The 15702-nt window shown below is 44.2% G+C and overlaps 1 protein-coding gene across 3 annotated transcripts in view; it reads left to right on the forward strand.

Annotated features, from left to right (window-relative positions):
* The window catches only part of LOC147884987 (vacuolar protein sorting-associated protein 9A-like), a 45846-nt gene that overhangs the window by 12168 nt on the left and 17976 nt on the right, over positions 1-15702 (forward strand). For 2 of the 3 annotated variants that reach the window (XM_087397836.1, XM_087397835.1), the window contains 2 exons: positions 5809-5956; positions 13910-14080. In XM_087397836.1, the coding sequence (XP_087253962.1) occupies positions 5816-5956; positions 13910-14080 (312 nt within the window). In that variant the 5' untranslated portion in view covers positions 5809-5815. The remainder of the gene's footprint in view (positions 1-5808; positions 5957-13909; positions 14081-15702) is intronic. The other variant, XM_087397837.1, reaches the window with a different exon arrangement.

The raw sequence follows: 15702 nt of genomic DNA on the forward strand, positions 1-15702 counted from the left end.
AGTTCTTTGAAGGAATGATGGTATATTTGCGAATTCCCAAGGAATCCAAGAGCCTAAGTACTGGTTTGGTTCCGAAGTTATCCCCCAGATACTGTGGTCCGTTCAAGGTCATTCAAAGAATTGGACCAGTTGCATATCGACTAGAATTGCCTCCTGATGTTAAAGTACATCCAGTCTTTCATGTCAGTAGACTGAAAGAAGTATTGGGTGCGGATGATCAACTCGTTTCTCCTCAAGAAATAATAGAAGTTACAGATTTGACTTTTATTCCACACGAACCTGAGTGTATTCTTGAAGTTCGTGAAAGACAGATTCGTAATAGAACTATCACGTAATACAAGATCAAGTGGAAGGATCGTGTTGAGGAGGATGCAACATGGGAGACATTACAGAATCTCCAGAGGACATTCCCAGGTTTTTTAGCGAACTCAGGAGTGAGTTCTTAGAGGAGGGGAAGTATGTCATGTGCACGGATTGGTATCCGACGTGTACTGGGTACACAAGACTAGCTCAGGTAGCCTGGGGAGGCTTAGAGCTAGGCAGGCTTGATTCTCAGGTTGAGTGGCAAGGGTACGAACCAGTTAGAGGTCTTTGCTATTTTTGGTGCTTGGGGCCCGAGTCTATATAAGGGGCCCAGAGGTTCAGTTCTCAGTGAGAGCCGATGGGAGCAAGTTTCGTTCCCAGGTGCTAGGTCTGATCCTGGATTGAGTCACGGACGCGCACTTGCATCATAGCGTAGCCCAAGGCCCAGCAGCGGATCCTAGGCTTCACAGCGCCACCTGGTGGTATGGGATACCAGGCTGGTTAGGATTTGGTTGGGAGTTTGTGCCAGTAACTGAGCTTGTGGCTCAGAGGGGATATCTCCTGATTCGGGATCACATTCCGTAGATGTCATGGTTAGGTGGTGAGCAGCCTGCTCAGTTTTCTCATGTTGTGTGTGTTCTTGTGTTTGCTTGCAGATCAGAGGTTTGAGGAGTGTTGGGACGTGTCACACCACCACCTTCAGTCACGTTCCTGCCTTGAACTCAAGCAATCCAGACGCCACGATCTTCCAGTTGTCCCCCTCATTATGAGTGAACAACTTGGAGTCTTCCAAGCACCATGCTCTGAGGGTCTGTTTCAACCCGTCCTTCCTTTGGCAAGGTCCGCAACAAAAGAATCTTTCTAGATAACCTGGACCACGAACTCTCAAGCAGGTACTCTTCTTGCTTCAGTACACCTTATCCATCACCTTCCACCAATCTGTGTCTGAGATTTGAAGAAGCACCCACACTACCCCTTTTGCCTTCGAAGAAGGCCGATTTCTTCCAATCTCGCATTAACTGAGATAGTTGAAGAGCAATATGCTATAAAGACTCAAATTAAGAACATTAAGTACATACCAGATCGTCGTACTGCTTGTGTGCTTGCTCTGAAAGTAAACCATTCACCTCATCCAGGCACATACCAAAAACTTGTGTAATCCTGTACTCTCTCCTTTTGAAGTATAGCAACCATCTGAACATGAAACCCTAGGGCACTCCATGGAATCCACCCTCATGTCAGTATCAACAGCCATGCATCTGGAAGATACCAAGCACTCCATGCTGTCCTTCACCTTCACAAAGGTTTCTGACTCCTCGTTGACCCACATCTCAATGTTAGACATCATCACTTTGGTCTCGAGGTCGGCATATCTGACCTCAATAACACATGGAGATGTCACCAAGAATAACTATTTGATTACCACATTAGCTTTGGCTTTTGTGTCACCCTTTGAATCTGAGTCGGACTCCTTGTTTTTCTGATCTGTCTTCTTCTTTTTGCAATCCTTCGCAAAATGACCTGGCGTTCAATAGAAGCACTTCTTCTTCTGCTTCCTCTTGGAAGTGTCCTTGTCATCAAAGTCATCCTTCTTGGACTTGCCACCATTAGGCTTGCCCTTTCCTTTGCTAGCGTAATCCTTTGCCGGCAATGCCTTGTCATCTTTATCATTGTTGTAGAGCTTTTCTCTAGCTTCTTCGTGGAGTAGTATTGGACCCAACTCCTCAAAAGTCATAGGTTTGGTCCTTTGTCATGCTGTCACAATCGTAACGAAGCTTTTGAAACTCCGAGGTAGCGTCCTCAGTAACATCAAGGCCAACTGGGCATGAGTCCACCTTCTGACTAACTGATGCTAGTTCATCCCTCACCACCTTGATCTTCGTCAAGTGGTCATGTACCAAATCTCCCTCATCCAAATCTAGGTTGTAGAGCTGATGCTGAAGAAGCAAAATCCGAGATGTGTTATTTGTCTCATACAGATTCTTCAGAATGGCCTACGCCTCTACTGACGTCTCGACCATCTAGATGTGAGAAAGTAGAGAGTCCGCTATAGTCCCTATGATCAATGCCAGGGCGTGGGCATCTCTATCTTCCCAACCTTCAAGCTCCTCTCCATCTATTGGAATGAGTATCTTCCCCTTGTTGTCCACCATATCCTCTGGCTTCGCCTCCACTCCCGTTGTCAGTTTCCATAGCTTCCGAGCCAATAAATGGCTCCGGATCTTTACCTTCCAGATCGGGTAATTTATCCCATCCAATTTCCCAAACTCTCCAAAGTTAGGGATGGTGAAAGAAAGAAATCTGGGGGAGGAGGAAGGGAGAGAAGGGGCTAAAGAGGCTTCTGAGATTGACATCTCAGCCGCTAAACCACACAGCAAAGTCGAACAAACTCAACCTTCCGTAGACCAGAACTCCTTACGCACTTGATTGAACCAAGAGGGAGCTTCCGACATCAAAGGAGCAACAACAAGCTTCAAACATGACAAATGCAATCAAAATGAAGGTTAGAACAACCGTATTCACTGTCCATGGAAGAGGGACGAGCTCTGCCCTCACACGATCCTCTGTCGAGGCCCCCAACAGTGCACAGTTGACCCTCAGCCACGAGTGAATGAAGAAGGGTATACCTCCAAAGGGCAACAAATCCACAGAGCAAAGGCTAGTTGGAGAAATGGGCAAGCAGGAGAGGAAGAGAGATGGAAGTCAGCGTGAAGAAGATCACGGGCATGAAAAAGAGAGTGGAAGATGATCACGTGTAGGAGAATGAGACCGAACAGCCAATAGCCTACCTCAGGGTGCACGCAAACGAACCGAACAATCAGCCAAGGACCCTTGGGAAGTGAGCCAATGCACACAAGCAGCCCGTACAACCTCGATTAATGTGAAATCAGCCGTACAACAGTTTGCACAGTTTGGATATTCGTATGTATAGCTAGCAAATAATCCGCACCACAGTGATAAAAATACCTCGAGATGCGTGCATAAAAAATTCCGTATAGTACGTAGAGCCTTGGGGTTGCCTCGAAATGCATGCCCAAACAATCTGTACAGCTGCCTAGGAGAGCGTGCACACTCAGCTGTACAGTCCGCCTAGAAATTCGTGAAGATCGTCGTACGTACACTCATGGGGAAATGAGGAAGGTTTCATAGTCATGTACAACCTCCAAGTTCCAAGGCTAGAGAGAGGAGATCCAAACTAGAGAGAGAAAGTCAACACATGCCAACACATGCAAACTTGGGACTGCCATGTGGCTCATTAAAGGGATTAGATCCTACTCCATACATCAAACCTTAGGGGTTTTTCAGTGTCTGGGTTTATTTGCGCAATAAAAATCACGTCCCTGTGACACCAAACATCTTTCAAAATTCATAGACCATCAACTTCAAATGAGCTCTTAACGAGGTAATCCTCATCAACGATATACTCCTTTGACCTGTAGACGTCCTCATCTTAGCTATTTACTAGCTTGGCTTCTTAGTAGCAAGGCCGGGAGAGGGCAGTGATCTGCGCCTGCCACTAGAGGTGGAGATCACACATCCGACCTTTTGGACGCTTCAGCAGTGCACTGATAGGTTTAGAGTGGATGTTGCTTTCATGATGCAATGGGCATGGAAGGTAGGTATTGAGCCGATCATGTTCTTGGTGCGTCGACATACAAATACATACTACTCTCTTTCCAAGCCTCCCTCGAAATCATAGAAATTCGAGACCGTGGTGCAGGCTCCCGCTCACAGATGATCCTTGTTCACTCTTTCCTCCTCCCCTTGAGTTGGACTATCGTGAGTTGGAACATGCATGGACTTCACTATCATGAACGTATTCAGCCTCAGCATCTGTTACTTCGGTAGAGTTGCGGAGGGCCATGGTAGGACGAGCAGTGAATTCCCTTTTGGTATAGGAGCACATGTTCTTAGCAGCAGCAAATATTAGTCGTCGCCAACACCTGCTTCTAGGGAGAGGTCCAGAGGTGTGGCCCCCCCGTAGTAGGTCACAGTGGAGGGGTGTGTATTTCGGTGCTCTAGGTCTACGATCAAGATGAGCTAATCATAGGTCGAGTAGTGTGGATGAGTCTCCACATGGATGAGTCAAGGATTGGCATCTTGAACATGTACGCACTAGCCTACAGACAACATTGCCCTGAGGCGGCTGACTTAATGCCTCCCAAATGTTGACTCTTGGATTGTTGTTGGAGACTTCAACAATCTAGAGTTTGTAGAGGACAAGTAGGGAGGAGCTTCCTTCGCAACCAGCAAAGAGGAGCACTTGGGAGCAGCTCATTTTTGTGGTCAGCTGTAGAGATCCATAAAGGGAGGGGGAGTTCACCAGGATTCCAGGCAGCCTCTTTTCTTTCGGATAGAGGAGATGCGATGGTTTGTTAGAGCATTTGGACATGTTCTTTGTTGGGGATTGGGCGCTCCACGGGGGGTTCCGTCGGAATCTTGGCAGGTATCACGATGTTTGACCATTCCCCAATTGTGCTCCACCTAGAGCAGCCCCATAGAGGACTCCCGTTTCCGACTCCCGTAAAGGGGGGTTTGCATCCTGGATGACCTTCTCCAGGACCCCGCCGGGGGGGGGGCTCCTCTCTTGAAGCAACCCTATAGGGTCTAGTTCACACGTGACCATAACTTTTAGGCCTCGATCATTCTGGTGAGGTAGAATCCAATTACTGCAGAGAATTTCCAGGTTGTAGGAGTTAAGCAATCCAAGTTTTCTATTACTTCCATAAATTTTTAAGGGATATTATTTTTTAAGTGTATTGATTTCATTTGTTTGTCTAAAAGTTAGGGTGCTATCTCAAGCTTAGGTTTTGATTCTTAGACAGTTCTGATTTGGATTTTTAACTGAATAATGAGTTCTCCATGAAGATTCATCTTTGCAGATGGAAGATTAGGAAACACCTTATGACAAAGGCGTGAGTTGCAATAGATTTTTGAGGATTGAGGCATATGGATTTCTCGTATTCAATTATTTGTTATTAAGGATGCCTTGAGTCTAATGTTACTACTATACCATTACATGGTGTGGAATGTTTGTTCATATTGTTAGGCTTGTTGTATCTCTGGAATAAGGAATACATTCCTAGAGGGGCGACACTGCAGCTTGGCACCTCTTTGTGTCATATAGCTTATAACGCGTCCTTATTGCCTTTTTTGATATGAAAGTGCACGAGTTGTTGAAAAATGTATTAAATGCATGACAAAGTTACAGTCCTACCTGTGTGATACCCAAACATTTAAATGTTTTCAATAAGGAATGGTTGTGGTGAACTTTTGATGATCTATCTTAGTATTTTGACCAAATTCAATCAAACGATGAAGGAAAGACTGAGTTAAAGCTACATTACAAACTCTCTGGGGTTTGACAAAGGTTATAGCAAAGCAAAAGAGAAGTTTTGTTGTGGGCAAAAAGGATAGTTTTAAAAACATGCTTTTGATGGTAAAATAATTTATTCAAGGTGTGTTCATTTTTGGACTAATCAGCATTAGATTTCTGATGTGCAGTTTTATCATGGAGTTTTCTAATAAAGCTCCTGATCCAGAGAACGACAGTGTAAGCGTCCAAGAATTTATGACCAAAATGGAGGGAACATTCAAAGGGCATCCTCTTTGGGTAGGAGCAACAGATGAAGAGCTGGAGAGTGCGGGGGAGGTGAGTCTCTTTCGACTTTGCAGCCTTACTTTGACTAGGAATTCTAAAGAGGGCCATGAATGGAGACAACACCTGCATGCGCACCCGTTATTGCATCAAGAGATGTATTCACATGGACACAAGAACATGTACAATGTACAGTTACAAAGGTGTGACACGTGTGTGTGCGTGCAGGAAGCTCAAGATGCTTCTCCTCAACCACAAAGCACTTTTTACACTTCAAAATATGCATCCTATGTTGCAACAGGTTTTTGACCCAATGATTCAAAAATTTCGGGTACCTGCTTCTCAAGAAGAATCACAAGGGTAAGAAACACCTTCATTTTACTAATGGTGATGTGGTTTATTTACAACAGTTTTTGCACGCAAACAATCTCACTATGGAGGATATCTTGCTAGATACCCCCGCCTAGTGACTTGTAAACATTTTCATTTTTCTAGTTTTCGGTTAGCCTCCTGGCTTTACCCAGGAATCTACTTGTAATCTTTTACTTTTGTACTTCATGGTGGGTTTTTACCTCTTTTGAGGTTTCCCACAGAGAAATATAAGATTTCACTAAAAAAAAGTGTGTGTGTACGTACGTGCACACACATACATATGTCTACTATTTCATTCATACATGTTGCATGGAAATAGAAACACATGCACTTACCTGCACGTGCACACACTCGCCAAAGGATTTGCACTGTATGCATAGATTCTAGCCATTGCAGCATGCACGTATACACATCAACACATATATTCAAAATGCGAACTCATTTGCAGCCACACACATCTCTCTTTCTCTCTCTCTCACACACACACACACACACACACACACACACACACACACACACACACACTCTTTTATAGTGAAATCTTATATTTCTCTGTGGGAAACCTCAGAAGAGGTAAAAACCCACCATGAAGTACAAAAGTAAAAGATTACAAGTAGATTCTTGGGTAAAGCCAGGAGGCTAACTGAAAACTAGAAAAGTAAAAATGTTTACAAGTCACTAGGGGGGGGTATCTAGCAGGATATCCTCCACAGTGAGATTGTTTGCATGCAAAAATTGTTGTAAATAAACCACATCACCATCAATAAAATGAGGGTGTTTCTTACCCTTGTGATTCTTCTTGAGATAAGCAGGCACCCGAAATTTTTGAATCACTGGCAAAAAATCCTGCAGCAGGGACCCCTCCCATGTTTACGAGCTGTTGGGGTAAAGGCACATTGCCACCCCTTTATTAAAGATATGACACCTATGACTGTCTTAAGACAGTCATAGGGTGAAAAACCTAATCCTAATAAAACCTATGAGTTTGTGGTGTGGCTCATCACTTCACACCCGCATCTTTTGTGTCACCACTCTCTCTCACTCTCTCCCCCTTGTACTTCTCCCTCTTACCTTCCCTCTCAACTGGTATCAGAGCCTACCCCTCCCTCTCCACTCCGTCTACCCACTCCCCCTACCTCTTTGCCCTAGTGGCCAGCAAGGCAGCAGCGCAGGGCAGCGCGGGCTGCAGCGGGGCAGTGCGGGCAATAGCAAGGGCAACAGCGCAGGCTGCAGCGGGCAGCGCGGGGCAGCGCATCGCGCAGGCGCACGCGTCGCGCCATTTCGTGCGTCGTACAGTACAGTACGGACGTACGGCCGTCTGTACAGCCGTACGGACACCGTACAGGCGATCGTACCGTACGGACGCCGCCGTACAGACTGTGACAGGGAGCTGCGTCAGGGATTTTCGACAGGGAGGTGCATTTTTTGTTTTGGATCTGCGTCAGAGGAGTGCATTTCGAAATTTCTCCTTGGATCTGTACCCTGTACAGGTACAGCAGGTACATTTGTACCCTACACAGGTACAAAGGTACAAAAGTACAGCAGGTACATCAGTTTTTCTTTAGGGGAGAAAGAAAAGGAGAGAGAGCACTCTGCTCTTCATTCAGGATCATTTTCAGTTCTCAAAACTGTGTTTTGAAAGTACAGCAAGTACCTTCGTGTCCCTCGTGCTTGAGGTGACTAGTACCACAGTGTGTGGTTGATTGCACAGTTATCTTGTTTCGGGAAGGTAATGCCTTGATTTTGCAGAGGACTTTTATGCTTTTGCTGAGTGCAAATCTCAGCTTTTGGGTGACATTTTCAAAGGGCTTTTGCCTGGAAGTCTATGCAGTGTATGCCTTGAGGCAGTGTGGAGCCAGGGAGCCCACATTGGTCTTGTTTCCGCAGTGTATTCAGTGACATTTCTTGCAGGTCACATTTTGTGTACGACACCTTGGAAAATCTCAGTTGAGCCACGCTTGGCCAGGGCGCATCGAGTTTACTCGGTCCCTAACTGTCCATCGTTGACAGTGCTCAAAAGATTTTCTCTTCAGTGTCTGTACGTTGGGATCTGTGTTGTTATTGTGTACACAGGGCTGTTTATGCATTGCATTGTCAGGTGAAAGTGCCAGGAGAGCGCTACTTTTTTGTATGCTACCTCAGTTTTGAGGTGTTTTTCACTTGGTACAGGTGTCAAATCAAGGGGCTTTTGCCCAGATTTTGCTTGAGAGCACTTGGGTTACTGTGTGAGACCTTCAGATGCCTTTTATCCCTTTGGCAGAAGGGTGATTGCTTGGGATTTGTCCCATTTTCTGTTGCAGGTTTGTGACAGGCTGAAGTGTCTGGAGCCTCTTTTACAGTGAACAAAACAGTGTATGACAAGTGGTTTATGCATATAAAATCAGTGCAATACCTCATCTGAGGTGGGAGAAGTGATCAGTACAGCAGTGTTTTATGCTTCATCAGATGATGATGCACTGTTAAAGCACCTGTGGAACAGCTGCAGCATTCTGAAATTACTGTTTTATGCCTATTTGAGCACGGTACAGTGTGTCAGAAGGTACAGTAACTGGAGGGAAATTTACTGTTTTGCTGCAGATTCTTTTGACAGTAAAAAACAGCACTATTGTGAGTGCTTCTGGCTCTTGATAGAGCAGGTTTTTTCTGAGAAATCAGAACTTTATTCAGTCATTTTTTGACTTACAGGGAGTCAGGAACTTTCCTTATCTGATATGGCATCAGGGGGAAGTGAATCTTCAATTCTGAACATAAAGAAATTGGAAGGAGCACACAATTATGCATTATGGGCAGAACAGTGTTTGAATGTACTTCTGCTAAAGAAGATTTCTAAGCCCATAAGGGTGAAGGGTGTCAAGCCATCTGACATGGCAGATGATGAATGGGAAGAGCTTGATTTGTCCGCAAGGGCAGCTATCATGCTTACTATTTCTGATACTCTTGTGTTCAATGTTCAGGCTGAAAAGACCTCTTATGGCCTATGGCAGAGGCTAGCAGAGTTGTATGTCCAAAAGAGTTCAGCCAGTAAGGTTTATTGGTTGAAGAAGCTGGTTGATCTTCGCATGAAGGAAGGTACAACTATGACCTCACACTTGAGTGAGTTCAATGCCATCTTTACACAGCTGATTGCACAGGGTTTGAATCTTGATGAGGAGTTCAAGGCTACCTTCTTGTTGTGTACCCTCCCTGAGAGTTGGGACACTTTCAAGACCACCCTGTCAAATTCAAATGTCATTCTTATGTATGCTGATGTGGAGAGCTCTCTCCTTATGGAGGAGATGAGCAGGAAAAATAATATGGGCAGCAAGTCTTAAAATGCTTTGCAGGTACAGGATAGAGGCAGGACTCAGCAGAAGGGGAGATCTGCTAGTAAGTCCAAATCCCGCAGTCAGTCCCGTGGCAAAAAGGATATTGAATGCTTTTATTGTGGCAAGAAGGGACATGTGAAGTCTAAGTGCTTCAAGTTCATACGGGATCAGAAAGCCAAGAAGGCTGAAACAAAGGATGCAGGCAGTGGAAGCAAAGGCAAAGGCAAGGCCAAGGCAGATGACTTGGATGCAGTGAATGTTGCAGCAGAGGATAGTGACAGTGACAGACATGATGTTTTATGCTCTTCTGCTGTAATTGCACATACTTTGGTTATTGATGGCCATGACATGCACACCTGGCTCTTGGATTCAGGTGCTTCTTTTCATGTTACTCCTCATAGGGAGTGGTTTACTTCCTACACAGGTACTCATGGAGTTGTTCATCTTGGGAACAACTATGCATGTCAGATTGCAGGGATTGGCAGTATACAGATAGTATTCCCTGATGGACGCATATTTATGCTCGATGGTGTCCGTCATGTGCCGCAAATCAAGAAAAATCTGATTAGCACTGGCTTGTTGGATGACAGTGGTTACCACACCACATTTGGGGATTCCAAATGGGTGATTACTGATGGCCAGGTTGTAGTGGCTGAGGGTTATAAGAGTGATACCTTGTACCCTCTTTATGTTTCCAGTGTGGGTAATCATGTTGTTGCCATAACCGAGTTGCCAAAGGTTTCATTGTGGCATAGCTGGTTGGGACACATGTCTGTTAAAGGAATGCAAGAACTGTCGCGTTTGGGTTATCTGCCGTCTCTTTCTTTTTCAGATTTGCCTACTTGTGATCATTGCATATTTGGCAAGCATTCTGTGACTCCTCATAAGAGGAGAACTCCCCAGAATAGAGCACCGCTTGATCTAGTGCACACTGATTTGTGTGAGATGCCACAGTTATCACTAGGGGGTGCAAAGTATTTTATTACTTTTATTGATGATGCCACACGCAAAGTGTGGGTCAATTTCTTGAAGCATAAGAGCGATGCCTTAGATGCTTTCAAGAAGTTTGTCGCTCAGGTTGAGAATTAGACAGGTTGTAGGCTGAAATGCCTCAGATCCGATAATGGGGGTGAGTATGTGTCACATGCTTTTGTACAGTTTTGTGAAGCTAAGGGCATTAAACAGGAACTCATAGCCCCTCATAATGCATCTCAAAATGGTGTAAGTGAGCGGATGAATCGAACTATTCAGGAGAAGGTTCGATGTATGTTGTCTTATGCTGCATTACCCCATGGCTTTTGGGCAGAAGCCGTGCAAACAGCAGTTCACATTATTAATAGGTCGCCAAACAAGGCTTTGGAGTTGAAAGTGCCAGAGGAGGTGTGGTCTGGCAAGCCACCTTCATATAAGCACTTACGTGTGTTTGGTTGCGAGTGCTTTGCTTATATATGCAAAGAACTGCACACCAAACTGGAGCCAAAGTCTTTCAGATGCATCTTCATGGGTTATGGTGACGAAGGTGAAATGGGGTACAGGTTATGGGATCCCGTTAAACGGAAGATTATACGCAGCAATGATGTCATCTTTAAAGAGGATAGTGTACACAAGGAACCCGTGCAACCTATGGAATACAGGAGGGTTATTTATGATGATGTTGGACAGCAAAGAATGCCCATTTATATGTAGGAGCAGGCTGCTGCAGATAACCCTGTTCAAGAGGGTATACAGGCTGAAAATCAGCCAGATATTTTGCCAATGATGCACCACTGGATATGCCAGCAGATGGGGCTGTAGAACAGCCAGATATGGTGGTACAGCCACCCGTCATGCATGACGAACAGGCTGGACAGCAACCTAATCCGGAACATTTTGTTAGGAGGAGCACCCGTGTACAACGGCCTCCTGCCAGGTTTGTTCCAGGAGCCAATAATGTGGCTGATTTTATCATGCTGACAGATTGTGGTGAGCCTTCCAGCTTCAAGGAAGCTATGGGAAGAACAGAGAAAAGGAAGTGGGAGAAAGCCATGTAGTCAGAAATGGACTCCCTACTTCAAAATGATACATGGGACTTGGTGCAGCTACCTGCAGGCAGAAAGGTTTTGCCATGCAAGTGGGTTTACAAAGTCAAAGTGGATTCAAATGCTTTACCGAGGTATAAGGCCAGATTGGTTGCCAAGGGATTTAAGCAGGAGAAGGGCATTGATTTTGATGAGATCTTTTCCCCTGTAGTCAAGATGACTACTTTGAGAGCAGTGTTAGCTCTTGTTGCTCATGAGGACATGGATTTATGTCAGATGGATGTGAAGACTGCTTTTCTTCACGGAGATCTCCATGATGAGATCTATATGAGTCAGCCAGAGGGATATGCTGTTAAAGGGAAAGAGCAGCTTGTGTGTAAGCTCAAGAGGAGCTTGTATGGACTCAAGCAGGCGCCAAGAGAATGGTACAAGAAGTTTGATGCCTTCATGCAGTCCCAAGGGTATCATAGGTGTGAGACCGATCATTGCTTGTACACCAAGCGGGCAAAGGATGGCAGTTTGATGCTACTCATTCTATATGTGGATGACATGCTGATTGCCAGCAAATCTCAGCAGGAGATTAGTGCTTTGAAGAAACAACTGCATAAGTCTTTTGACACAATGTGACTGTCTACTCCTTTCAAACTATTCTGAAATTCACTCTTAGATTCATTTCATATTGGACTTGACCTCTCAAGTTGCTTAGCAATCACCTCAGCTATGCTCCTATGATTTAACAACAAAAAACCATACTATCCATTCAACTAAAAATGCTTTCCAACTAAAAAAACAGCACTCTTCCATTTCTCTCCCAAACTCCTCCTTATACGCTAACTTCAACCCTCCTAGTTAAGCTAGAAATGTTGAGCAATGGGTAGTTTAACGGAAGAAAACAAAGCACAATGCAAAAGCGTACCTAGATAATCCCTGCAATGGTGCCAAAAATGTGTAGTCCGGCGGTGACTGACGTGTCATGGGGAAGTTCATCAAATCCCTCCTCGACTCCCATGGTGAGGAGCAATGCAAAGGCTCGTCATCCACTTGTGTCATGCAAGCAGCTTCCTGATTGTTGCGATGTGACTCCACCGAGAGGAAGAAGGGGAGGGGAGAAGGGAAAGGGGAGGGTAATGAAGAAGGGGGTTGGGGAGTGGCAATCACAAAGGCACTATGATAGGAAGCAGGAGTACACTCAATACAACTCATGGAAGAGAAAGAGAGCTTGTATTCTCAAATGTGTGCATACAACAATAAAGACCAAAGTCAAACATTTGGCTTTTTATACATTCCACCTTTTGAAGACATGGCCAACCCTTTTTTTCCTTGGGAACGGGTTTTGGTGGTATAGGATGCCAGAGCTATAGGCATGGGCTTCTGGGAGTTTGATCCCTAGCCCACGTGCTCGGGGGTGGCTGGGAGGTGAGTCACCTGCTGATTATGCTTTAGTTTTACTGATTGTTGTTTGGACTGTGTTTAGTTAGATCCTAAGAAGGGATTCTACATTGCTTCTTCACCAACCAAGGGGTTGAAGGAGATCCAGGATATAAGACGATTATATGGTTTACTTGCAGACTTACTACTGTATTTATGGAAACATATGTGCCTGTCACGTGCATGCTGCAGCTGGCTTGCATCTGCCAAGCTAGTAGTATCAATAGGGTGCAACAATTTGCAAGTATATATAAAAAATATCCAACTTACGGGCAGGAGCTTTGCGTGAGTATTTAGGGTTACTGAAACATTTGTTATTAACATTTGCAAAATAGTACACATTTCTTGCTGTTATCAATGCAGATTATCGTCATTTCATACATGGAAGATATTGGGTCAGCATTATGACTGGTAAAACATTGTTTGTTGTGTGACTTTTTCTTTATTTTTAGGACAATCACATCCTTCTAGTAGGGAGTCTGTGGCATGTGGTTATGGTTATAAAGATTTAAGTTTGGGATATGAAGCAATGACACACTGTTTACTACGACCTTGAAAAATTCTCTGAATCTTGCTATCAGGAATTAGATCTACTTTAAAGGAAATTTTGATGTGTATTGTGATTACAGCTATATAAATTCTCACTCCCTTGAAGACATATTTTAAAGTCTTCCAACTTTGCTGAAGTACGTGCCTGGCAATATAGACGATTTGACAATTATTAAAAGTCTTTATTGTGAACCTCTTTTGATCAATTTACTTCGTATGCTCCACCTGTCTCTGGCTTAATTTAGATCAGAAAAGATGAAATCAGGTAAACCTAATCCACTCCCTGCAAACTTGACAATTCTTTACCAGCTAATGCGTTTTGCATGTGACTGTAGGGTTTGGAGAAGTATTTGATGACAAAACTCTTCAATAGGGCTTTTGCTCCACTTCCAGAAGATGCAGAAGATGATCAGAAGCTCTTTGAGAAGATACGTATGCTGCAGCAATTCATTAGACCAGAACATCTGGATATCCCACCCAAGTTCCAGAATGAAACCTCCTGGCTAGTAAGAAGTCATCTTTACTGTTACTTTCTTGCTGCTTATGTCTGAAGGAAGGGTAAACAGAAGCCAACCAGTGGTTTGGGGGCAAGTTGATAGTTAAATAAGCTGCTACTCATGTTATGTGAGGTATCAGTGGTGTAAGCATGGGAACAAATCATAGACACTGCAACAACAACCCTTTTTTAGGCAAAGGTGGCTGTGAGAAGAGAGACTTTATAATGAAGAATGCTTCTTTTGATTCTAGTTCCAAGTAGATTTAAAAAATGAATCAAGCTCTTCATTCCCCCCTACATCTGCTTCTGTAAAGGATTTGAATGTCAATATGAAAATTGATTTTACCAGAGTATGAATGGTGTAGTAATGGCACTACGAGTTCAAGACAGACCTCAAGTATACCACTGAGATGCATGAATTGGTTGTTGTGGACACTGCTGAACTTCTGTATAGTAAAGTAATTACCTTTTCCAAGCTGCCTATTATGTCTTATGCATGCAAAAAGGCAACTTCTATTAAGAATAACCAGAAAATACAATGACTTTGAGAGGTTCGTGTTAAAGCATATTAAGAGTTAGAAATAATCATGCAAAACTACCGCTTGTTAAGCCAATCTGGAGACTGGAAATGGCACGACCAATCTGGAGACTGGAAATGGCACGAAGGGCCTGTGGGCGTGTGTGAGAAAGAGAGTCCATAGTCCCACTCCCTAATAAAGATCTCTCCCAGCTTCGGTGTGGGAAGAGCCCTGAATCCTGGCCCAGGTGGCCTAAGAGTATGGATGATGTTCTATTAGACAATGCAAAGGGACTGCAAAGAGTATACCTGAGTGCCCTCTACGTCCTCTATACATATGGATTGCCATATCTGCCATGTAGTGAGACTGGACATTTTCACACATCTCGTCAATTATCTCATTTTCTGAATTCGTCCAGCATAGCTTTATCTGATGATGTGACTGATATGTAGTTGACCACTGACATGACTATGTTGTACTCAGTATTTAGTACTACCATTCTGCCTTTTTTTGCATTCTGCATTGGTGTGGATGCTCATTTAGTAGCTCCACCCTCACAGCTCGCTTGTGTCAGGATTTTCACAGTCTCATAGTCCCATCGGTCTTCCAAAGACTTAATAAACTCTCTTTCTTTCTTTGTTTCTCTCTGTCTCTCTCTGTCTCTCAGTGTCTGTGTGTGTGTGTGTGTGTCTCTCTCTCTCTCTCTTTTACACACATTAGGGCCCAGAACCAACATAGGCTGGACACCCCCCCCCCGAAAGGTCTTTATTTCTGATAAAAAGTTCTGAGTACAAAGCGTGCAGACAGAAGCCCCATAATTGTTCATGGAATCTGTGATTTTACATGAGAGTGGACGAATCAAACTCCCTACTTGGCAACATGCCACTTGCCATAATCTGGACGACTTTGAATTTACATGGGCAACTCTGGAGCCTTCGTAGCCCTCGGTCACATGGACACCTCCTTAATTCAAGGATCTTAAACAACTCTTGGAAACCTGCAATAATTAATTAAAGCACATAGCCATTGCACCCCTTAATTGAGCCTTTGCATGCAAAATAAATCTCTAGAGTAATTTCTAGTCTCTGTGGGTGTCCACACCAAGCAAACCAAA

This window comes from Dipteris shenzhenensis, chromosome 26, assembly GCF_047967505.1.
Source record: "Dipteris shenzhenensis isolate YYH24624 ecotype China chromosome 26, Dip_SZ_1.0, whole genome shotgun sequence".
NCBI lineage: Eukaryota > Viridiplantae > Streptophyta > Polypodiopsida > Gleicheniales > Dipteridaceae > Dipteris > Dipteris shenzhenensis.